Source organism: Alosa pseudoharengus, unplaced genomic scaffold (genome assembly GCF_046254945.1).
Source record: "Alosa pseudoharengus isolate Yale_2024_CS ecotype anadromous, Long Island Sound unplaced genomic scaffold, YU_APseudo_1.1 YU_APseudo_1.1_scf_4, whole genome shotgun sequence".
Classification (NCBI taxonomy): Eukaryota; Metazoa; Chordata; class Actinopteri; order Clupeiformes; family Clupeidae; genus Alosa; species Alosa pseudoharengus.
The window spans coordinates 11,866,021-11,891,005 of NW_027468774.1; the positions used below are offsets into that span (position 1 = coordinate 11,866,021).

General features: G+C 42.9%; 3 protein-coding genes across 5 annotated transcripts; all 3 read right to left on the reverse strand.

Annotated features, from left to right (window-relative positions):
• On the reverse strand, positions 1-4,445 carry LOC143101708 (uncharacterized). 2 transcript variants are annotated; one of them, XM_076264862.1, is made up of 4 exons: positions 4,292-4,445; positions 4,094-4,154; positions 1,985-2,219; positions 1-1,681 (listed from the first exon to the last, which is right to left on the reverse strand). In XM_076264862.1, the coding sequence occupies exons 2-4, from the start codon at positions 4,126-4,128 to the stop codon at positions 1,577-1,579; spliced, it is 375 nt and encodes a 124-aa protein (XP_076120977.1). In that variant the 5' UTR covers positions 4,129-4,154; positions 4,292-4,445; the 3' UTR covers positions 1-1,576. The 2 variants fall into 2 exon arrangements, with proteins under 2 accessions (XP_076120977.1, XP_076120976.1); XM_076264861.1 differs by having other exon boundaries at positions 4,094-4,445.
• A 4,370-nt stretch (positions 4,446-8,815) lies between these two features.
• Positions 8,816-22,450, reverse strand: abi3a (ABI family, member 3a). 2 transcript variants are annotated; one of them, XM_076264852.1, is made up of 11 exons: positions 21,936-22,450; positions 20,946-21,116; positions 18,149-18,328; positions 16,835-16,896; positions 15,925-16,020; positions 15,257-15,552; positions 13,229-13,348; positions 12,325-12,456; positions 11,662-11,757; positions 10,577-10,699; positions 8,816-10,167 (listed from the first exon to the last, which is right to left on the reverse strand). In XM_076264852.1, exons 1-11 carry the CDS (start codon positions 22,065-22,067, stop codon positions 10,004-10,006), a joined length of 1,572 nt encoding a protein of 523 aa, XP_076120967.1. In that variant the 5' UTR covers positions 22,068-22,450; the 3' UTR covers positions 8,816-10,003. The 2 variants fall into 2 exon arrangements, with proteins under 2 accessions (XP_076120967.1, XP_076120966.1); XM_076264851.1 differs by lacking the exons at positions 11,662-11,757; positions 12,325-12,456 and having other exon boundaries at positions 13,232-13,348; positions 21,936-22,443.
• A 486-nt stretch (positions 22,451-22,936) lies between these two features.
• On the reverse strand, positions 22,937-24,190 carry LOC143102332 (Ig-like V-type domain-containing protein FAM187A). Its single transcript, XM_076265846.1, has one exon. The coding sequence runs from the start codon at positions 24,188-24,190 to the stop codon at positions 22,937-22,939; it is 1,254 nt and encodes a 417-aa protein (XP_076121961.1).
• Positions 24,191-24,985: the final 795 nt, after the last annotated feature.

Here is a 24,985-nt window from a genome sequence, read left to right on the forward strand (position 1 = left end):
ACAACCCACAACTCACAACATACAGATTAACACATTATATAACAGAAAATAGCCACATAACTAAAGAAACATGAATAAAGAAAATTTAAAAAAGGGGATGAGGACAATAATACTCACATCATACAATGTCACTAGAGTCCACCAGTGTAAAAACAGGTTGCCAGATACTACAAATTGATATTACCCTGTATATAACAACAAATTTGTTCAAGTGTTAAGTGGTATATTACACCATTGATCCAATGTTTAAATGTAGGTGGAGATATCCCTTTTCTGTAAAGACATGGTCACACAGAGATATACTCAGGGATGGCACAAGAATATAATGAAATAAAAACAGTTATGTGCAAGAACGCATAACAGAAGCATCAGTGTATAAACTACTTATATATAAAAAATCATACGTTCTGGTTCCAGTGCTCTCGGAATACATATGGAAATATCATTTTTGAGAGGCCATCATAGATGACTCAAATTATAGACCCCGGTCTTATAGCAATGTGCTTTTAAAGTTTTATGACATCATCCCTGATGCTGATATTTCTGTTGACAATAATACTCTGATTACATTTTGATATTAATATTACAGTAACATTTAAGGGAATTTAAGTAAACACACAACCACTAAAAACCTTTCCTGTTGGGGTGGTGTGAAAAGTTCATGAGCTTTTAAAATTGAATCGACAACTGTTATCAACTACTGATAACAGTTCGGTCCATTAGCCAATACCAGGTTGAGGCGTCATTTACAATACCCTGTGTGCACTGACAAGGACTTTGACCATGTAGCTCATAATCGAGATTTGTGAGAAGTGAGGCAACTTTCCCATCTAAATGCTGTTTTACAGAAAAGGACTTTTACAAGCTTCTCCCGATAATGTGTAACTAGCCTTATCACGCTAGTTAACTAAGACGAAGACATAAAAGTTGTGATCGAGCGTTGTGAATGTCACCTGACTTCTCCCGATGCTAAAAACATTGTGTACCGCTACATGGATTTTTACTGCCAGTGCTGCCAAAATATGATTGTCATATTTTCCATTCCTCAAAAGCAACAATGTATTGTGGCCGACTCGCTTGAGGGAAAAGACTTGTGTGTATACATTCAAAACATAAAACATAAATATATCTTATGAATTTTAAATAATTTACAAATTCTCAAAGAAAAAAAATCATTCCTGATGTGATACTCTGTATGTTGTGGACAAGCCATATCGTAAACTATTCTTATTTGGGGACTCTTCTCAATTTCATCCTGCCATGCCTCAGACATACGTTTTGTTCTGGGACGCTGTAAATACTAAACAGGCCTCTCCTTTAGTCACTGCGTCATCCATCTTTCCTCCGGAATGCTCATAATCCCAAAGTCCACATTCCATCATCAGTCCAAGATGAGTCAGCTTTTTTTTTCCCCGTTCACCAGCTTCTGCCAGTTTCCAGTCTTTATGCCCGGGACTAAAGTCTTTAACCTTTGAGTCTTCATGCTTAGGCAACACATGGCACTGTGGCCCAAATAGTAGTCCATGTTCTCTGATTTCTTCTCTGCTCTGGCCTTCCCAACACTGAGACTCGTCCTTTACGAGCCTGCGGCAGAAGATGGAGATGGAGGCTCCGGGAAGGGGGGGGCGTAGGGAGGAGGGGCCGCGTCTGGTGCCATGAAGAGTTCTGGCTTCATTTCCAGCTGAGGGAGAAAGAGAAATGTTCATATCGAGAGTTGCCGCGACGACACCATCACGCTTCATCTAGCTTCACAGATGGCATCGGACTGACTGTCTTATCTCCCTACACCTACAGTGTTGAGAAGTTAGCAAGCTAAGTAAACAATAAATATTATAAGAAATATAACAATAATAAAATAATTATAATAATAATAACAAATAATAATAATAATAATAAAATTGTAATTTTAAAGCAAATTAAAAAATGCTTTAGGCTTTCAGGTTTTTTAGAGAGAGAAAAGACTGTCTGCGCTTTGACGTGCTACCTCATGATAAGCGGGCGGTGGTGGGCTGAGGCTTCTGACTTGGCTGTAGCGAGGAGGCCGGTAGAGGTCATCGTCGGGCACGGAGGGGGGATACGGGATGATGTAGACAGACGAGCTGTCGGCCTCGCGAGCGGTCTGCATCCGACTGCGCTCCTCACGGGCGCGCTGCAGGGCTCGACACGAGGTGTTGCAGCACAGGATGACCACACAAAAGCAGATGAGGGGAACAAAGATCCTGAGGGGGAGGAGGAGAGAGAGAAAAGGATCAGAAGATCTGATCACACATCCTGCATCCTGATGTGTGTGTGTGTGTGTGTGTGTGTGTGTACGTATGTCTATAATGAAAGTGTTGTGAATCAGAATAATTTCTGTAAATGTACATACTGTGTACTTCTTATGGGGCAAGTCCAGATTACTGTTACTTTTCTTATCTTACTGTATTTTATTTCTATGGTTTATGTGGGAAACGCAATTGTAAACATTTGCAATAAGCATGTATCTAGTGTTATTATTAATGTTTACGTTCCCAGTGTCTGTTCCTTCACACACTTCCTTTTCCCCTCTGTACTACTAAGTTTGACTTTTACTCTAGTCACTTAAAGATAAAGATAAGTTATGTACTGGTTTTTGTTGTATGCTCCAGTTTAAGAGCATAGTTTTTTCTAGATGCTGGTAGTAACTAATATCATTTCCATACATTCTTTGATTCTTTGATTTGATTCTCTTTGACTTTGAATTTTATTTTTGTAATTTTGTTGCACCTTTATTTCTTTATATTACTGTTTATTTCAGTTGATTTCCTTTTTAAGTTTATCCTGCCTAGTAGGAATACTTGGTCAGATGATATTGTTACAAGTTTGTCATTTTACAGTTTTTTTTTTTCAGTCGCTAACAAGCGTTTGTCTAACCAGTTGTTACATTTTCAAAACTCTAAACACAATTAGCACAGCATCGGTCTTTTGGGGCCATACCATTCACACATTTCATGTCGTTTTCACACAATATGCAGTCAGTGAACACATTTCCACAATGCTTATTTTCTTAACAGACAAGATACCTCCCAACAAAACTATGGATTGTTTTTGTAGTATTTACGAATGTTAACACACAACATCCCACAATAGCAAACACAATATTACAAACCTTAGATACACTATAAAAAACCTCTGCTTCTGCTACCAAATGGTTTTCATCTCAGGTGCATCGCCTTGGATAATATCAGATGCGATGTTGATGAAAACATGTGGCCTAACTCTGAAGATTGCAGAGATTAGATACAGTAATTTTGTGTTTTTTTTTTAGTTCCCGCCCTTTTTATCTGGGCTTTTTGCTGTTGTTTTTTGTTCAGAATGCTCTTGTGTGTTTCATGGATATTTTGTTCACTGTAAGCAATACTGTAAAACTGTTTCTGTTCTATCATACTGTAAGCAGTATTTCTACTGCATCTCCTGCAGTAAACAGTAAAGGGAAAAAAACTGATTTGCTTTTTACTGGAATACAAACCATGAATGTGGGCATACAGTTCCCAACCAAGAAATTCAGTGTAAAAACTGTGGATAGAGCATGTTTTGCATGCAAATACCTGTAAAACTGAAATATAAAAGTCTATGCCGTTTTTGTAATGTCAACAATAGCCAGTATTTTGAAACCTGGTGTACTTTGATTGACTGCATGTACCTTGTGAAGTGAAAACAAGTGTTATTCTTTGACAGAATAATTTCATTTTGAGTCAGATTTCCAGTGTTTTGGTAAAGTTAGTGTGTGCAAGAGAAAGATGTGTTCTGTTTTGAAATGAAAAGTTAGTATATATTTAACAAAATGTGTTTTTGAGAAGAAAATTATCCATTTGGCCAATTGTGTTTTGTAGGTGTGAGTCTGTGTTGAGTTTAGAAAAAGTATCTGAAGTATGGGTAAGTGCTTGTTAGCGATTGAAAAAAACTGTAGTTATCAATAATGAGATGCTTTGTATGCAGATGGGTATACATATATTTATACTGTTTGTTCTGTAACTGTCTTAATACATTATGGAATTTACAGACTAAAATACAGAATATGCAATACTTGCGACTTCCATTTATTTTTAGAAGGGAAGAAAGTAGGCTCACTTACTCCAGTATGGGAAATGACATATCCAATCCAGACATCTTTATTTTGGTGACCTGATGGCACGCTGTAGAATGGAGCAAATCATTATATTAAGCCAGGTCAACAGGACAGCCTTCACTGAGAACACACTGTATACTTTGCAACACCCTTATTCATTGAAGGGCAATAAATAATGACCATAGTGTCTCATGGATTTCTCACTTATATCTGTAGTCCAGTCCTTCTATCTGGTTGGACCCTTAGATGAGCCCCCACTTGATGGGATTCTGCTCAAGGTTTCTTCCCCTAAAAACAAAGGGATGTTTGTCTTGCTATCAATGCCTAAGTGCTTGGTTTAAGGGGTTCAGTCTCTGGATACTACCATTTTAGTTGTTATTGATACTACATAAATTAATAAATAAAATTGAATTTAATTGACCTTTGAAATTACCTGTAAGACATTTTACTGATGTGTCCATGGGATATTGCGCAGTCAGAATTCACTGAATTTAAACATGAACATTATAAGATTGTGGATTGAAGTCTCTGATTAAGTGGATTGAAGTCTCTAGTCTCTAGTTTTACCCTGAGAGAAGCCAATAATATTACAGAAGACGGATCATACCGCACTGATGACAGATATGCAGAAAAAGATTAAATAATGAAATGCTACCAACCACACTATATCTAGTCAAATACAACTGTGCTAAATCACAAAGCAACCTTGTCCCATTATGTGTCTTAGTGATACACCACATAAAAAATAGTCATCCTCATTTTTAATGAACCAGTAGTAGCAGTTGCAACAATATAATTCTCTGTTGTTGACCCATCTATTAATATTTTGCAGCCCTGCAGAAAAGACACAGTGAATGACTGTGACAATCATTTTCTTTGTGGTGTCAAGATAAGCAGCCAGTTGTGCAAACAGATGTAGGTTACCCTTAGCAAGTAGATGGATGTGTCGCATATAGAACGTTATATGTGCATGGCATTGCATGTCATGTTTGTGCAAGGGTCTGGCGACTGCTGTCACATTCATCACATCTGTCATCACACGACTTTTGAAGCAGCTCTTGACTGATTTTATGCCACAATAGGCAATTGCCAAAAGGCCTTCAAATGATTTGATTGTGAAAAATGTACTACACTGAATTATCACCTTGCAACAAGACATCACCCTGCAATTGTGTTTTAAAGTATACAATATGATAAGATGTTTTCAGTGTTTTAGATGTATATGGCTGTCTGAGAAAAGAAACAGGTAAATCCTCATGCGAACCCTAGGAGCGAATGAGTTCATTATCATTAACGAAATTGGGTTTCACTGGTCAGTAGCCTAATTCTGTTTTGTTTTTTTTCTCCATTTAATGACTGCAACACAAATCAGTCTTTAAAGTGCTATCATGTATGACAACTATGACTTATATCCATATGGTATTTGGATTTGATGTACAGCATACCCTCGCCCACATCACACAATAAACCAAAACAAACCAAAACTACCCAAATTCCAGCTTCTGCATTCTGAAACAGATCCAGAAGGCCATGTAGGAGGGTACCACAATATGGTGACCCTCTGGCTTGCATAAACATTATTTAGCACACCGGACCAATTTTTAAGCTATGTGAGCAGGTCGCACACACAGATGCACTGGCAATCACACATCAGATCCAATTACAATACACTCTTCCCCGAGGGGTGCAGGAATAAACAGTCAAGGCCATGACTTTGAGACTGCAGTGTTTCCATGACAGTCTCAAAAAGGCATCTCAATATCTGACAGGCTGGATTTTTCATGTCGCAAACCTTAGGAACCAATCACATCAATTTGTGAGATAGCTACCCAAAGCATTCCGATGTGACAGGTAAGTGAAACTGTTGTCAGAGGTGAGACTATTAAGGTCTATGAATAATAAATAAGGCAAAGGTTCAGATAGTTCTATTCAAACCATTTTACATTCACTGCAGGCCTCTTGAGCGTCTGCTGAGTCAACCATCAATTAACTCTACGATACGAGGTCACAGTCAAGACTCTTCCTCTGTGGTTCCTCATTGGTGGAATGAGTTATGTAATGTTCTACATTGTTTTTGGACTTTCAAGAAACGTACGACTGATCTCATTGCACTTCATTCATTTCTCTTCCAGATTCAGGGTTTGTATGTTTACAAGTTGGTCTTTTGAAGAAACATGTTCTTAAAACTCACGTAACAGTTTCACAAAGATTGTAATGTTCACCAGAGCTGCCTCATTTAGGATATGCTCGGGTAAGAAAAGAATTATGCACAAACCACAAGTTATATTCTACACACTGAGTGCTGTTTGTAGTGAAACACACAGAGCACACAGTGAGGTGAAGCACACACTAACCCAGATCAGTTAGCTGCCTTGCTACAGCGGCGCTCGAGGAGCAGTGAGGGGTTAGGTGGCTTGCTCAAAGGCACTTTAGCCGTGGATGTGGGCATGGGAGAGCAGTGCTCAACCACTTCCGCCACCCCCATTTTTTCTATAGGTCGGGGATCGAACCGGTAACCCTTCGGTTCCATGCCCGAAGTACGCCACGTAAGTCACGGCTGCCCCCTTTTTTTTATATAGGCTATAGATGTTTTACTCTTTAATTCTTAAAAGCAAATACAGAAATAACCCCCAAATAACAGTTTCCCCCTCAGGGAAAAAAGGAGCATTGTAAAGACGGTGTGCAGACTCACTAAATCGCAAACAGCCAAACCTTAGAACATTGTGATCATTTCTACAGCACCTTGTAATTACCATCACATGTGCCTCCATGTGAATAGCATGGGCCGATTCCAAAATCACTATGCCGTGGCCTACTGGTTAGCACTTCAGACTTGTAACCGGAGGGTTGCCGGTTCGAACCCCGACCAGTAGGCACGGCTGAAGTGCCCTTGAGCAAGGCACCTGACCCCTCACTGCTCCCCGAGCGCCGCTGTTGTTGCAGGCAGCTCACTGCGCCGGGATTAGTGTGTGCTTCACCTCACTGTGTGTTTACTGTGTGCCGAGTGTGTTTCACTAATTCACGGATTGGGTTAAATGCAGAGACCAAATTTCCCTCATGGGATCAAAAGAGTATATATACTTACTTACTTACACACCATTCCCTCACCACAAGACACTGCCCACAGAGTCCGACTGACAGGAATTAAGAGACCATTTGACCAAAGTCAGAAGAAACAAGTCAGACTTCTTACCTCAGAGATGGTTTGTTGTTTTCAGAGTTGGTGACGGTAGAGCTCTGAGAGGCTCTTGGTGTGTCTGTATGTGTGTGTGTGTCTGTGTGTGCACACGGACGGGTGTCTCTTATCTGACAGGGGTACACCATAGGACTATAAGAGACCAGATTAGGTTTTATGGCAACAGCCACGGCCTTAAAGGTGCAGCACCTGGACTGTTTACACACCAGAGGCCAAGTGGGGCTCAGTCAGTCAGTTACAGAACCGACTATACGTCACACAACATTAAGTATGCTACAGAACCGACTAAATGTCACACAACATACGCTACAGAACCGACTAAACGTCACAGAACATACGCTACAGAACCGACCAAACGTCACAGAACATACGCTACAGAACCGACTTAACGTCACAGAACATACGCTACAGAACTGACTAAACAAGCAAATTCAGCTCAGTCATGGGCCTCCGGCTGCAAAGGTGGGCATCCTCTTGGTAAAAATAATCTTTGAGTTAAAAAATAAGAGTTGATACACTCTATCCACTGGTTTCACAGAAATGTTGTTATTTGGACATTTCAAAACTCTCTTTCCAGTGAAGGCAGCAACCCCACACACACAACAGGTGTACCTGCAGGGAATCTATCTGGATCTATAATCTCATATTTGGATTTAGGGCTACATCTACTTCAGTCAGTTTATCAACAGGCTGGGATGTGTACAAATATCTGGCAAGAATATGTGTTAAAGAAATCCACTGAAGACTATTCTTTGAGAATTATGTTAGAAAGTACAGTGTCCTTCTGTGGCAGTGTTTCCCATACATTTACTTATTTGTGGCAGCCCACCACAATATCAACATTGACCACCACACAATGATTTTCCAGGTTGTACTAAATTGTGCTTTTGTCTTTCCTGTGGACTTTTCTTTTGCTGTCTATGGGACAGTGCTGTTCCACAGGAAGTTGATTTACACAGCGGCCCCATCTTGTGAAATGGGCTAATTACAGTGGATTGACAGCAAGTATTTGTGTGAGACTATGTAGCAAGAGACACAGCAATTTAGACAACAGTTTAAAATAATAATTACTTCTTTGAACACTGCAGTTTGCCAACACATAGATAAGTAAGCTGTGGTAATAATAAGTAAGTGTATTCGAGGGGACACTGAATACAGAAGTGAAAATGTAGTCTAATCGGTGAAATTCTCCAGAAGCTGGCCAGATTTTTTACCTGTGGGCCAGTAACCACAGAGAGCCTGTAACGGCAGCAATGTAGTTAGCTTCAATTAACACCCTGATCTACTTATATGGGCAAAGATGGCCGTTTTTGGTTCTTGCCACACCTATGGCCACACCTCCCATGTCATGACGAACAGCTCACACTCACAGCTGACACTCACACCCAGAACACAATTCTAATGACCTTTCATAACCTGTAAGTGTTGCTCAGGACAGTGTCTGTTGCTCTTCTCATCAGCAGCTGTTATGTGTGTAGGTTTTTCATCTGTTCACATAAACTGTCAATTAAATTAATGTAAATGAAACAGACTTTTTCATAGAATTAAGCCCTTTATTTTCCTTCAATTAAACATCGTAACATTTTCTCTTCTTCTTTTTTTTAAATGCAGAAAGACATCTGCAAACAATTATGTTAAGCACAAGAGATGTTGTTAACGTTAATGTAAGTTAACGTCTTACATGTGCGTACAATATGCCTGTGGAAATTGCCAACTTGCACAGATTTCTTGAAAACTATATTTACAAAATTAATTTATCTTTACAAAATATATATTAATTTATTTTAGTTTGCGTCACACCGAGAAAATTAGTTTGACTACAAATGAACTCCTGCTGACTCCTGAGAAACCAGCAAGGAAAAATCCCCTGTAGCAGTCTATACTTTAAGCCATGGCTGTGAAATTGACCTGTTGAGAAAGACTGAGCAGACTGCCCAGCTGCTGTGTGTACCGTAATTGTAAAACTGCCATAGCTTGTTCTGTAGAAGGCAAACGGGAATTTATAGGGATTGTGTTAAATGATCTGGCACTAACTTTGTAATTACAACCCATCACTAATGTCTCAGGACTTGTCCTTAGTCTCAGGATGAAGACAAACACAACATGGGCAGCATACGTACACGTACAACACTTCTCTCAATGGCTGTGACAGCTAGGACAGTCTAAATGCTAGGAAGTGGAGAGGTTTGCTACAGGCAAAGAGATAGTTGTTATCCTTTCTTGGGTATTCTGACAGTTTGACTATCATGTTTTTGTATGTGTGTTGTGAGTGTGCCTGTTTCTCACCTCTGCCTGACTGATGCCCTGATGAAAAGTTCAAACAAAATAAAAAGTTAAATCAGGATTTTTAAGTTATGGGTATTAACAATGTGTGCTAGAGTTTGACCAGTGTGCTTTTAAACATGAGATGGACAAGGTTTTCATTCCACTTATAGTGATGTGCCTTTAACTCTTGTGGCATTCAAGTCATCAAACTCCACAAACTTTGGTCTAAACCTCTTGCCCCAGCACACACCATACATACATACAGTACATACATACATACATACATACAGACAGACAGACACACACTTACAGTGAAACTTTCTGCCAAAGAAAATGTTTCAATAATTACTTACTGAGCTTTTAAGCTTAACACCTAATCACATTTGTAATTTCCTGTGATTTACAGAAGATTATTGCCATGTTGTGTGTATTCATAGGCAGACGCTCTGCCCTAGTTATGTAGCCAGCTGCACATAATTCCCAGGGAAGTATCCCTGCACTCCGTTCAACACTCCTTCGCACCAGCCATCCTCGTTTTTGCTCACGACGTAGATGATATCTCCCTCCTTGAAGGCCAAGTCATCAGCGTTGCCTGCCTCGTAGCTGTACAGCGCCACCACTGTGCAAGTCAAGGAACAGCAGTGTGATTATTAGCCAGTGACAGAGACTCCCATTAACCATTGGCCAGCAGGGGGCACCAGAGTGCATCATTTGTAGGCAGAGGACTGAATTTCATCAGGTTTCTACCCTGATGTATTTGTATTCAGGTCAGGACAGACATTAGAGAGATACTGATTCAGTCCTATTAAACATATCAATAGCACAGAGTGGGGTCATTTAAGTTTATCATATAAACAACTAAACAAATGATGTCATGTTCCAGAAAAGAGCATGCAAGTGCACGCACGCAAGCACGCACACACACACACACACGCACATTAATGCATCGGGTGAATACACACATCCAAACAATGTGGCTTTTGGGTGTGGTCCATGCACCATAGACATGGCAGAGGAAGAGGTCCTACCTTTCTCGAGGTAATTAGCTGGGACAGCTGTGTCGTAGTCCACGGGGGGCGGGAGAGGTGGCATGTCATCAAAGCCATCAAAGCAGTCAAGAGGTGGCGGTGGTGGTGCAGGAATCTCCAGATCTACCGTACACGGAGAGCACCCATTAACACCCTCACCCCAGAACTGAACACGCAAGCTCTGAACACAAAAGCCATAGCATGTCATCATGTGTGTAGTCGTGACATGGAGACGTTTCCCCTTCTACACGCGTGGATCATGTTGCTAATTCATACATCACAGTATATGTACATCCACTGCATTCACATGTAATCAGAGACACATGGAAGAGCTGTAACTCACTCTGTTGTGCTCTAAACCCAAGTTTAAATGTCGCCAGAATCAGAAACTGATCAGAATAAGTTGAGCATTTACTACAGATATCCTCCATCCTGATGATTTGTAAACTAGCTGTAGAGGCCTCATGAGCTGCAGAGGCCTGATTCCATGTGCCTTCACCATAGCTGAAACACTCGTGCCAAACTCATCAAAGCCCACATCTATATCACACTGCTGCTGCACGCATCTTACTGGACTCAGCTGGCTAGTTTTTAATTAGCAGTATGAATCGATGCATACAATTATTGCGTAACAACACACATTCATCATGCACTAATTATGTTATAGATTGGATTGTAGGCTACTTTAATGTGGTCACCATTACTGCACGACACACTGCCACTCAGATCTGCATTTGGATCATTTCATCCAAACCGATAGCGGGGATGAAGTTGCACGTTTCCTTAGCAGTGCTGATGTCGCACCACACACCAAATCTCGTCAGCAGCTGAAAATATGCAACCGTATTATAACAACAGGACGCTTTGTAGTCTATATTTATTTCCAAACTCCATGACAGATAAACTTGATCTCTGCACAGAAATTGCAGTAAAAGCTTTTTTTCCCCGGCGGCCTCTCCGGCACGACCCAACCACCAGCGGCCCAGGCGGCATCAGCTTGCCAAATGTTCACACCTGCGTTGCCGCTAGCTACAGATGCCCTGGGGCAGCCGTCAGGGACAGGCGGGCGAGTGGGCAGGACTCACCCAGGTGCTCCAGGCGGGCAGGAAGCTTGGTCAGAGGGCTCAGCGAGGCGGGCGGTGCGGACGGGGGAGGGTATGAGGGAGGAGGTGGGATCATGACTGACCCAGAGGCACAAACAAGCACAGTGTAAAGCAGCAGCATTACCACAAAACAACACAAGCATTATGCATTAGGACACCTACATATCCAGACTATCCGCTATACGCCAATTCACTTTATTACTGACATATCTGACACTAACTTCACTCCTACATTATTTTACACAATAGGCTACACTTAAGGAAATAAGCATAAAATTATTACTGTATTGGGAAAAAGTAGGCCTACACGTAAAACTGTATTCAATATGAATCATATGCATAGTTCTTCTCTATTTACCATACAATATACTACTAGACTACAGTATGTTAGTCTAAATCCCTCTGATGCGTACATTAGTCTAAATCCCTCTGATGAGTATGCTAGTCTAAATCCCTCTGATGAGTATGTTAGTCTAAATCCATCTGATGAGTATGTTAGTCTAAATCCCTCTATGAGTGCATTAGTCTAAATCACTCTGATGAGAATGTTAGTTTAAATCCCTCTATGAAAATATGTTAGTCTAAATCCCTCTAATGAGTGCGCTAGTCTAAATCCTGGTCCCATGTGGGGGCCACTGGTCTTACGTGATTGGACACCGGGCAGGAAGAGCGAGCGCGTGTAGAGGGAGCGTGTGCTGGGGCCCATGCGTACCCTCAGTGAGAGTGAACGTGCACTTGGGGGGTGGCGGCGAACGCGAGAACGCCTCGTGCGAGGAGCTAAGCCACAGACAGGAAGAGACACAGACACAGAGACAGAGACAGAGAGACCTCAAAAGGTCAAAAGTCAAACTGACTGGCTGACCAGCAGAGGCATGAGCAGACCGTGCATGTAGAGCAAAGTTTATGGTTCAACATAAACACATTTAACCTAAAGACACTCAAAATGAGTTTGTGTGCAAGTCGTGCAAGTTCATGATTAATTGAAATAGTCATTAATTAAATAAGTCATAAATAAGTCACACCCTTCTTCACAATCACAGTTTCACATGCCACTGCACTTTGCATTCTAGCTTCAACATTATTCCTCATTTTGTAAGACACTTTGAACAAGAGAGTGTGCTGCATGAGTACATGTAAATTTAATGTAAATGTACAGTAACTCCATATGAGGTGTAGACAGTGAGTTACACAGTGGGGGTACCATAATAGGTTCTTAAACCTCAGGTTCACCACCACAAAGCTCTTCACATATAGTGATGATTTTCCATGTTTGTGTCACCTATGCAAACAGTTTCTGTTGCAACGTTAATGCTTTTTTGTGTTGAATCATGCAGCAGCTTGCGGCAGCTTACAAAAGCACAGAAACACAGACTGCCAAACCTGTAAGGAGGTGAGACACTGACAAACCTGATTACACATTTTGTCGAGGAAATAAATAAATTGCACATAGCAAATCACAATTCAACAAGCAGGTAATATAACAAGACCCAGGAGTGGACCCAGCTTGTGTGGGAGGGACCGGGCTCCTCTGTTTTGAGTGACAGCTGGCTACCTTCAATCTCGTCCAATGGTGGGATAGGGGGAGGAGGAAGGTCAGAGCAATCACTGATTGGGGGAGGGAGGGCATCATCCATGAGAATGGGAGGGGGGAAGCCATTCTCCTCTGCCACTGGCACACAGGAAAGAAGACTTTTTATTCACCATGCAAGAGCAACATGCAACATGCAACCTAAAACAGAGATCTTCAAGCCTGTATATAATCATTCACACCCAAACTCATCGTCAAGTTTTTAGCATGATATACTATGTACCAGTCAGTTCTTTAATGGTTTGTAAAACCCTTTTCCATTTAATTCTGTCTAACTTAACATCATCATACTACACGAATAACAGTATGGCAGATTATTATTATATTTTTTTGCAACCTGAGATGTGAGAGCATGACAGTTATGTTTTGTGCCAGAGTTCTTTATTTTGATGACTAATTTCCGTGATTAAAGCATCTTGCGTTTCTAACAGGAGACTGAGTGTTCTCGTTTCCTGTATTTGGGTGTAGGAACTTCCAGCCAGTTAACTTAAGTACAAGCGCCACCACAATCCTCAAAGTCTCGTGCCTGTGCCTGCGTCTGAACCGAGGGGTGGAATTTGACAACTGCTCATGATGCAACATCGGAATGCCATGAATAGGAATGAGGAATAGTTTAAAACGTGGCTGTCCGCATGAAGTCCGTTAAGCAGGAGGGTTATTCATAAAAATAACATTAATGGCAATTAGTGCAATGGGCCCTAAATCAAATGAGGGGCAAAGTGCAAAGTCAGTCAATGAGCAAAGTGTCTTGTGCATAGGGTGACCAGATGAGAATCGGTGAAATTCTGAAAAAAAAAAGGGGGGGAGGGGTCACGTGACTATGGTTGGCATGACACGCATATGATAACTCTGCACCAATTATAGTCTGTCTTAATAATTACAATTATGAACTCAAATGTCATTATGAAAAACAAACACAATGACTGCGCTTTAACAGTATGTGTAAATCAGGATTTACATACCGGTAATACTTGTAACACTAATAGGCCTACTACTTTATGGCAATATTTTTTTTTATTATTATTTATAAACTAAACTGTCAGCAATTAAGAAAACACAATGATTGTGTTGTAGCTTCGTGTCAACAATGGATGAAAATGAGCTTATTTTTTTAAAGATACAATAGGGACTGCTGCAGCCAATGAGCAGCCGACGGGAGCAGGCTGCAGGATGACTCAACCACCAAGAACAGTTTTTAATGTTCTATCAGACAATAACTGCTCCAAATTCTGCTCTAGCATAATTTTCGGGACAATAAGGGCAGGATTTGGGATTCGGGACAACTGCTTGGATTTCGGGACTGTCCCGAATTCTCTGGGACGTCTGGTCACCCTATGTATGAACTGTATGTGTGTGTGGGAGCATGGCACTGACCCATCAGTGTTTGTGCCTAGTATTCTTGCTCATGGTATTAATATAGCAAAGAGATTTTGTCTCGTTATTATAATAGTGTACGTTAGACTTTAAGACTTTGCACTTTGCCCATCACCTAACTTAGGGCCCTATGACAGCTACGACTTTAAAAGAGATAGTAAACCTCAGAAAATGGCTTTTAGTGATAAGATGAATGTTAACAGGACTTCAGACTGTGTCCCTCATATGGCCTGCTGACGGAATGCACTGCGAGTTTTGAACCACGACATCCAGGTGGGTGCTATACATTGGTGGTGGATTAGTGAGGTTCCCGATAAAGCGCTACATAAATGGAATGGGTTGTTGTTAATAATAATAATAATAATAATAATAATAATAATAATAATGATAATGCTCTGCCTAAATGGAATGGGTTGTTGTTAATAATAATAATAATAATAATAATAATAATAATAATAATAATGCTCTGCCTAAATGGAATGGGTTGTTGTTAATAATAATAATAATAATAACAATAATAATAATAATAATAATAATGCTCTGCCTAAATGGAATGGGTTGTTGTTGTTGTTGTTTTTGTTGTTTGTGCAGTGTTAGATGTCGATGTAGGCCTACCTGTCTCCAGAGGTGGGGCGGGTGGAGGCGGGGGCAGCGAAGCCTCCACAGGGGGTGGTGGTGGCGGAGGGGGGGGAGGCGGAGCGGCCACTTCCGCAGAGTCTGCAGCGGGGGGCAGCGGAGGAGGGGGCGGGATGAAGTCCTGGACCTCGGCCGTGCCGCCGGCGCTACCACCGTCCTCGTCCATCAGTGGCGGCGGCAGCAGAGAGCCGTCCTCCAGTAGCGTACTGGTGATGTCAGGTTCGGCGGGCAAGCTGGGCACCACCGGTGGGGCCACGGCCTTGCCAAAACTAGATCTGGAGGACGGAGAGTGGACAGTTCGGTACATCGACTGGAAATCACACAAAATCTACAGTAGCATTTAAACAAGCCGTTTTCATGCCTCAGATGAATCCTAGAGGCAGAGTAGAGATCTATTGCAGTAACTTTCAAGAGAAGTAACCTATACACACACATTACATCAGATGGCATCTGTATTGATAGTGTGGATAGTATCTAGACTGAAATCATTACAAATAAAAACAAAAGCCAGTAAAAATACCACACAAAACTCAAAATAGTGAGCAACAGCCTTTCATGCTGCCAGACAAGTCCATGCATACAACCCAACATGTTTAGTCAATATTTCCAAGCCATGGCTTCACAGCACACACATGTGAGAGTCTTACCCAGTGGAGCGGTCACTAAGAGACGTGAGTGATGCGCCACGGGACATCGTCGGGGCAACCGGGCACTGGACAGGTTCAAGCGGCCGACTATTTCTCCTGTTTTGGCACGTGCACGTACGCACACACACACACACACACACGAGCGCGTGCGCGCGCATGCACACACACACATTATTATGCATTTTACTATTATTTCTCTTGTTTCGGCATGTGAGCACGCACCCACACACACACATTATTATGTTCTCTCTCTCTCTCTCTCTCTCTCTTGTACAGTACTTACCCACACCCACACCCACACATCTCAACTCCTTTTGAAGTACTCCCCAAAGTCTGTTTACAGCTATTAATGAGATCAACTAGTCCCAATTATACCAGCACTTACTATGCTCTCTCAACATTTTGATCAGTTTTGAACATATGAACTTTACACATGCCAAAACAGAGAAACGTAAATGTGAACAGTTAGAGCAACGTGAACTGTCTCTTGGTATGGCAAGGTTTGTGACAATTACAGACAGAGGAAGTCAGCAAAAGAGGTGAGGCAAAATTAACTTCCTGTCTGAGAACCCTTCAGAGTGAAAAAAAACAGGAAATGCAACTTCACAGCATCCTACACTTTCAAACCAATCATCCTCCCTGTAACACAGTTGTGGCCTACTTCACGATTCATAAGAAAGTGTGAGTGTTGTTCATAGATACGGTGTTATAAAAGTAGGTATGAAACTCTGATAAATACAGCAATACCTATAGGTATTAGGTAACTTTCATAGAGCTAATAGTGGTTAACCAAATGTAGAGTCCATGAAGATAGTAGTCAGCATTAGCATCAGTTTTTGTCAGTTCAGCATTGCCTTGTTGGCTTGTCTGTGTTTGCTATACTACCAGCTCTGGATGAGAGGGCACCTACCCAAGCGTGCCACCGGGCTTGCGTGTCATGGTGGCTGTTCGGGCCACCTGGTTCCCGGAGTCCTGTGAGAGAGAGGAGGAGAAGCACAGATGAGCTGCAGGGCTCTGGGCTGCTGACCCCAGTCACACAGGAGCTGGATGAGGCCAGTGAGATGAGGAGCTGGCTCTGGGCATTACGGAGGGACCAGATCTCTTGTGGACAGGATGGTTAATGGGCTTTTTAGATTGTAAACATCTGCCAGTCGCTGACAAATAAGTGGTCGAATTCACAGCCTCTCAATAGTAAGTCATTGTTGTGCATCAGAAATGTACCAGCCACGTTCACATTTAAGCAGTACTTGGCTGACGGCTGCATGGTGCCAATATCCAAACTGTGAATCATCTACTAGCTGCTGACAAATAAATTGTCAAATTCAACAGCCAATCAACAGTAAGTCATCACTGTGTGTCAGAAATCTACCAGCCACGTTCGCATTTTAGCAGCACTTGGTTGGTGGCTGCATGGTGGCAATATCCAAACTGTGATGTAACGTTGGGTTAGGGGCTATGTATGTACACAGACAGTCACAGCAGGCCTACAATGAAAATATCAAATGTAGGTAAGGTATGCAAGGACCTTTCATGAACTTCAGTGAGAATAAGAAATCGCCAAAAAAGAACACCTCTGATAGAATGTTTTTGTCTGCCAGTCTGTATGTTTAATTTTGCATGCATACTTGTAGGGCTTTTTGTTTGTCTTGTTGTGTGTTTTTGTGTGTACGAGAAACAGAGTTTGTGTGTGTGTGCGTGTGCGTGTGTGTGTGTGTGTGCACTCTCCGTAAAGGAGAAGAGGACTTGTAAGGGCATCAATGAGACGGCTTAGCCCCGGCAGCACTAATTAGTGCCTCTCGCTGTTTTTTCCCACGCTGTGGCAGACTGTCAGCTCATTGTGCTGCTCTGTGTGTGTGTGTGTGTGTGTGTGTGTGTGTGTGTGTGTGTGTGTGTGTGTGTGTTTGATTACTAATTGAGGTCAGAATCCCTTCAGTGAGCGGATGTGGTAGTCAGAGAGACTAATAAAATTGAGTCTGCTAACGCTGCATAGGCACAATATCAAGGGACCAATTTTGCATGGATCTCTTTTAAAAATGAATTGCAAAATTAAGACACAACACACAATACATGAAATTAGTATCCTTCATTTGACTATGTCATGACTAAATAAAGCACAATTATATTTTTTTTCACCATACATTACTTACACCTACACATAGCCTAATCGTCTCTTTCAAACATCCTGAAGTATAGCCAAAAGAAACGCAGCAGAAGGGTTTCTCACCTTCATTCCATGCCCGAGTGAGTCTAGACTGGCATAGGAGATGGGCGTGCGGGTGTACTTGGTTTTGGGCTCTTTGCCTGTTGCCGGGGGGATGACCTTGTGGCTGCGAGGCACCCTCTTTGCTGCCGTGAAAACGCCAATCTCCCTGCGAGCCACTTTCTCTCTGTGCATGTCCACTGTCTGCGGGGGGAAAAGACAAAGCCGACATTTCAAACAAGTTATTCAAGAATGCACTCCTTTACTTTGAAATCCTACACGGCTGTGTGGATGGTGTCAAAACCCCACAAACTTCTATGTCTTTTTTTTAATCCACAAATAAATGCACAAATAAATGCATCATTTCATGGATGAGGGACATTCCTAGTGCTTTTTTAAACTTCTAGGAATTAGAGTACCAATGATGAGTACCGTCTTGCTTGCTATTTTTCCCATAATACACCAGGCTAATTTATAGCCAGACATTAAGTAACCAAGGCCACGCCAATGACCGGATCAGCCATTTCCTCAAAACGCCAACCTCTGCATAGTATACTGGGGCTGCTAAAGCAGGGACCCCTTTTTTTTTTATTTGGTGCCCCTTTTGTAGCGCACCCCTTCCTGGGTGCGACACTAGACAATGGCCGACATCAATCACGGCGAGTGCTTCAGCCCCCTCGCGGAAGAACAGTGGGCGTCATTCATGCGAGGGCCTCCGAGCCGAGCCGGGCCCTCCGGGGCTCTCTCTCCGTCCCCGGAGCGTGCCTCAGGTGACCTGGTTGGTGAGGCTGGGCACGGAGAGAGAGCTGGAATGCCCGCGGCCCCTGCCAGGGCTTTGGGGACAACGGATGGTGGGAGCGGAGCGGAGAGGAGGAGGAGGAGGAGGAGGAGGAGGAGGAGTGGTTGGCTATAGGCTATTCTCCTGAGGGCGAGGGCCCAAGAGTGGGTGCGGGAATCAAGCACTGGGCTGGGAAGCAGACACTGGAGGCTTCCATCACACAGAGACCCAGGGGAGAGGAGGAGGGGAGCGGGGGAACAGAGCCGAGCAGAGGGAGGGGAGATGGGGAGCGTACGGATAGGCTGTGGGTGGTATGGAACTGGGGATAGCTGAGACTGGTGGCTGTAATGGCTTTTCCCACAACCCCCCTCTGAATTAAGTGGGCAAACAAGGACATTTGGTGGGTGTATCACACAAGGAAAAATAAACTCAGGGAAACAAACTGCCTCGCTGCTTATGAATGCTGTCAGCAGGAACGATGATGGTTGGCTGCATTGTGAAATCTAAGTTTTTTTTCTCAACTTATCTCAAGTAGAAAAAAATAAAACCACAAGAGATGGCGGATGCAACCTCGTGGGAAACGGAAGTTCAACATTTACTGACCTTTACTAACAACTCTACTGTTTAAAGCAGTCACTTCCAAAGTTTAGAACGTATTAAATGGCTCAGTCTTTCATTGCATATTTAGAACCTTACATAACTAAGTTGCATTAAGTATTTCCTGTTGTAGATCAATAAAATGCATGTAAGCCTTCAATGATGTCAATCTGCAAGGATAGTTAAAAGTATTTCTTTAAGAGCTTGTTTATCTGTCCCATGCCTTTTATTGCATTTATCTGAATGTGTCCTGGTCCAGTGAATGTACATTAGTGATGAATGCACAGAATACACAGTGATAATGACAAGCTTCACCTTCTTACCAGTCCTTTGGAATAATTACAGATGAGGAATTACTTACCACATAAGTTAACTGTCATATTTAAAATTGACGTCTAAATATCTGAGTAAGCACTATTCAGCTTTTAAGAATACTAAAATCCTGATGGAATATTTGCTCTACCCATAATCTTATATTGTATCTTAAGAAGTAGTTTAGTTGGCACTGTCCTCAATCTCCACGTCAAGCTGATGTGTGGGGAGCCCTCTGCCGCATAATGGCATCACCCAGGTGGGTCATACACATTGGAGGTGGTTAGTAAGGTCCCTCATTAAATGTAAAGTGCTTTGGGTGCCTTAAAAAAGCGCTATATGCAATGTGTTATTGTTGTTGCTGTTGTTATTGTTATTAACCAACATATCATGTAGTTACATTTTTGATACTTATTTAGCTCTTCTGTATCCTCTCTAGTAAATCTTTCACATTAAAAAAACCCTTGACCTTGAACCCTGGTGTCTATTTGGACCATGCTGTCTGTCTGCTTTAATGTCTGTTTTTTTTTGTTTTGTTTGTTTGTTTGTTTTTTAATGGAAACAGGACCCCACAGATTCCAAAGCCCAGTATCAGGTGTTACTAAATCCTTTGTGCAAGCACTGACAATCGAGCTGATGGCGAACGCAACACTGATGGGATTTGTAGTGGCAGGTTGACACAGAGGAGTAATCAAGTGGACACCCTCCTTCTTCAATGTTTCGTCGTTGATGAGCCCTCAACACTGTGAATTCTGGAGTCCCAAACCCACCCTGTGCCAACCTGGCCTGCTAAGCCCAAAGTAGGCTACAAACCTTAGAGCAGCCGTGGCCTACTGGTTAGCGCTTCAGACTTGTAACCGGAGGGTTGCCGGTTTGAACCCCGACCAGTAGGAACGGCTGAAGTGCAAGGCACCTAACCCCTTACTGCTCCCTGAGCGCTGCTGTTGATGCAGGCAGCTCACTGCGCCGGGATTAGTGTGTGCTTCACCTCACTGTGTGTTCACTGTGTGCTGAGTGTGTTTCACTAATTCACGGATTGGGATAAATGCAGAGACAAAATTTCCCTCACGGGATCAAAAGAGTATACATACTTATACTTATATACCTGAACCGCGACACAGCCTTTGCCATTACCTGTCCGATGAGATTGACCGATGACTCCATCTGGCACAGCTGGGAGGTCTGGGCATCCAGGAGCTTCAGGACACTGCTGGCCATGTTGCTGATCTGATAGGCCACGCTGGCCAGGGACTGGGTCGTGAAGGCCTTGGTCTCCTCCAGAGCTTTCTGGGATTCATCTCCTGCCTGCGGAGAACCAGAACGACAAAGGCATGCATCACTGTCACCAATTCAATTACAGATCTGCAGAGGACACTCAGGGGGCTGGGGGCATCTGTGAATAAATCATGTGACTACACACACCACTTCAGCATGATGTGAACACATTTATTTTCACCTCCAAAAAAAAACAGGTGCTGCCTGTCTCTCAGTTTTGCACCAGCAGAGATAACGCTCACAGTTGTGTCAAACCTCTGGTGTTTTGCTCCGTATCGTGCAACCATCGACACTTCCTCTTCTGCATAGGAGACTGCTGCATTTCTCTTAAGTAGCACTGTCAAGCACATGCAACTAATCTATGAGATGCAACAAAGTGAAAGTCAGGTACAGACCCCAGAGGGAAGTCTCACCTTCATAAACCCATCTGATGACATACAGAAGCATACTGTCTGTGACTTAATTTACTGTTAGGCAAGCATGCTGCTCTAAGAGGAAGCCGGAATCACCAGCCATCAAGACATTGACGACAGCTTGTTCTGAACCTCTGTGGTTTTAATGACATGTTCCTGAAAACAGAAAGAGGTTTTCTTTCATTTCTTCTTTAGGGGTTATTTGCAGAACAGCTAGATGCAGTGCAGACTATTTATGAAGTAGCCTAGAATTCCCCTCACTCACACACATCACTATTAATTTGTCACTTTATATTTTGTTATACTCCATTAACCTTCAGAGGAGAATGTTAGGCCTATTCAACAAGGCAGACTGACATCGCCATAGCAGAGATGTCACTGTCCACGCTTATCAAAAATTCGGCAGCTCAGTTTTACAGTTCAAAGAAGTTCTCACCTCGAGATAGTTTTTCTCGCAGTAGTCCGCCACATTGTACAGGTTTGTGTAGTTTTCCAAAAGAGCCTGTCTTGCGGACGGCGCTTCTTGAAGTATTTTGACTACTTCTTCGGTGTAGTTTTGATCCTTCATCACAATCGTCTTGAATTCCCGCAGAAAATCATTCACCAACGGCGCGTCATGAAAGATGCGTTAAGCTTGTAGAGGGGCTGAGCCGCCCAGCCTTTGACGTTGTCTTATTGAGGAAAGAGAACTTGACAGTCAAAGCGAGAAGGATTTCGTGACAGCGCGCAGCGAGCTACAGACCGCAAGTTCTGTTTCACGCTTGCTCGCAGTGAACACTTTTGATCTACACAGTACACTGTCTGTCCTAAAACTAGCATTAATAAACGAATAGATTACTGCAATTTATCCCGTGCTATACAATTGTCAAAATGAACAGGCCAAATCCATGTTCCGCTCATTATAGCCTAACTGAAATCATTGTCCTATACATTTTTACTTTCTTCTTTGAGCTATATCACAGATGGATCTAATGAATGACGAGATAGGGAACGACGTCTCTGTGCCTACAGGGGCCACCAAAGATCCGATGTAGACTCACACAGCCTCTCATCTCCACCTGTTGGCATGAAACAGTTACTGAACTTTGGTCCAGCTTTGGTCAAACTGAATGAAGGCCTGATTTAAAGTCTCCAGTGAGGTTTACTTGTGGTTAGATGCTTTTGAAAACGTTATTCTCTGGGATTATCTTCTTTCTGTCTCTTTCACTGGGTTCTTTTCATTGACAATCAATGAATGATTAGACAATGTATTTGGTAATGGTGGCTGCAAACTAATATAGAGAGAAACTTAAGTAAGGGAACCAAAACAAGTAGGTTTCATTATACATTTAATAAATAAATAAAAAAAACTTTAAACAAAACACCACAAATTCTCAGCCTCATCAACAAATAAAGAAAATATTTATCTGTGTATAGTCAAATAAAAAACAACCAAAGCTAGACTAAAGCCATCCTCTTGACTTTTGCTGTGCTCCAAAAAAACTGCCCTAAAACTATGAAGAGAAACACCGCCGTGAGCACCGCATAGCACGTGAAGATGATCTTGAGAGCGTACAGGGACTCTGGGTCTGTCAGGAGGCGCTGACGGGCCAGGCGCTGGTACACCCCCAGCCTGATCTCAGCGGCACACTTTCCCTGAAGCCAGCAGTAGTAGGAGCCCTTATCCTCCAGCTGCACAGGCTGAAAGTGTAGGTGGTGGCCTGTGTCGATGAAGATGCGTGAGGTCTGGTTCAGGCCTTCCATACACTGAGAGCGGTAGAGAGGTGTGGAGTCTCTGTCCCAGGCTACTGCGTGCTCAGGCCTGGCCCCTGGGCAGGATAGGATGAGCTGGGAGTCTGCTGGGTGGTTGTGATAGTAAATGGGAACAGTGTCTGACAATGATGGTCGCTCACTGTAGCCGAGGAATTCCAGCAGGGTTTGGTGCTCCAGAGAGGAGGGTGGTTTTGGCGGGCAGGGGACGTGGCAGCTCTTCACCGCCAGCTCAGCTGCATATTTGTCTCTGTCCAGGCTCAGAGCCTGGGGCACTGCTGAGGACCCACAGGACGTGACCTTGTCCGTCTTGTGGCGGTAGCGTACCTCCAGGTAGTCGCTGTGGACGTAGCAGAGGCCTATGCGCATCTGCTCCCCTGGAACGTCACAGCGGTCGCACACTGACCACGACCAGAAACTGGTGAAGGCTTGGAAGAGTATACTGTCCCCAGATTTGACCGTTGCCACCCTGCGCTTCTTGCTCCACGGAAAGGAGACCTTCTTTACCTCCTGGACGTCCACATCATATCCGTAGAAGAAGTCTCCAGAAGCTGTTCCACAGAGGTAGTGGCCCGAGTCCGGCTCCTGCGCCCGGAAGATGAGCAGGCTGAAAAGTCGGATGGAAAACCGGCTCCGGAGCTCAGAACCCCGCCCCACACGTGACGAGTCGACCACAGATGTGCCCTGAAAATCGGTCAGTGCCCGGATGTCGGTGGAGCCCAGTTGTTTCTGGTAGAACCACACTACGCTGTGAGCCTCCTCAGGCTTGCAGTGGCAGGGCAACTCAATGGTCATGTCAGACAGGTAGGCTGCATTGTCAAAGACAAGGAATGCTGGACAAGCTTGGCTGGCAAAGATGTCCTCCGTATCCTCAGGGGCCTCATAAGCAACCAGTGTAGACAGTGCCGAGAGGGCAACGAGGAGCTGTGAGAGAAAGGTCATTTGAGGTTACCGGAAATTATCAAGGACTAAAATAACAAGAGAACTCTAGAATCATAGACTGTAAAAAAATCTAGAATGCTCAAACAGCCACTCAAAGGTTGTCATGGTAATCACTTAGCAGACCTCAGTGCCTTTATTGAGCAACATGCCTGGAACAATGATTATTTTTCACCAATCTCAAAGAACAGTTTTGAGGTCAGTGCTGATTTTTTTTTTTTATACAGTCTGGCCTGGACGTATCAAATCTAGCTCTGAGGACCATGCTGCCAGCAAACATTTTTTTCTTACAACCTATTCCACCTACTACATCCACTCTCTTACAAGACAAATGAAACACCCACTTCAATCGCCCACTTCCTGAAATCAATTTCACTGATAACCCAGTCAGTGATATATAGGATCAATTGTATCTGCACACATGAAAGTTAATCTTGACTCAACTTCACTGACCCCAACTAGATCGGCACGTAACTTGGGCGTTGTAATTGATGACCGACTTAACTTCTGAACATAGCTTCTATTACAAAATCATGTCAGTGTATGCTTTACAACATTAGGAAGATCAGACCTTATCTGATACAAGATTCCACACAACTTCTTGTTCAGACCATGGTCATCTCTAAGCTGGACTATTGTAATTCACTATTAGCTGGTTTACCCGCTTGTGTAATAAGATCATTACAGCTGATTCAGAATGCTGGATCACGCCTGGTCTTCAATCAGCCAAAGAGAACACAGGTAACTCCTCTCCTAGTTACTCTCCATTGGCTCCCTAGTAGCCAGAATTAAATTTAA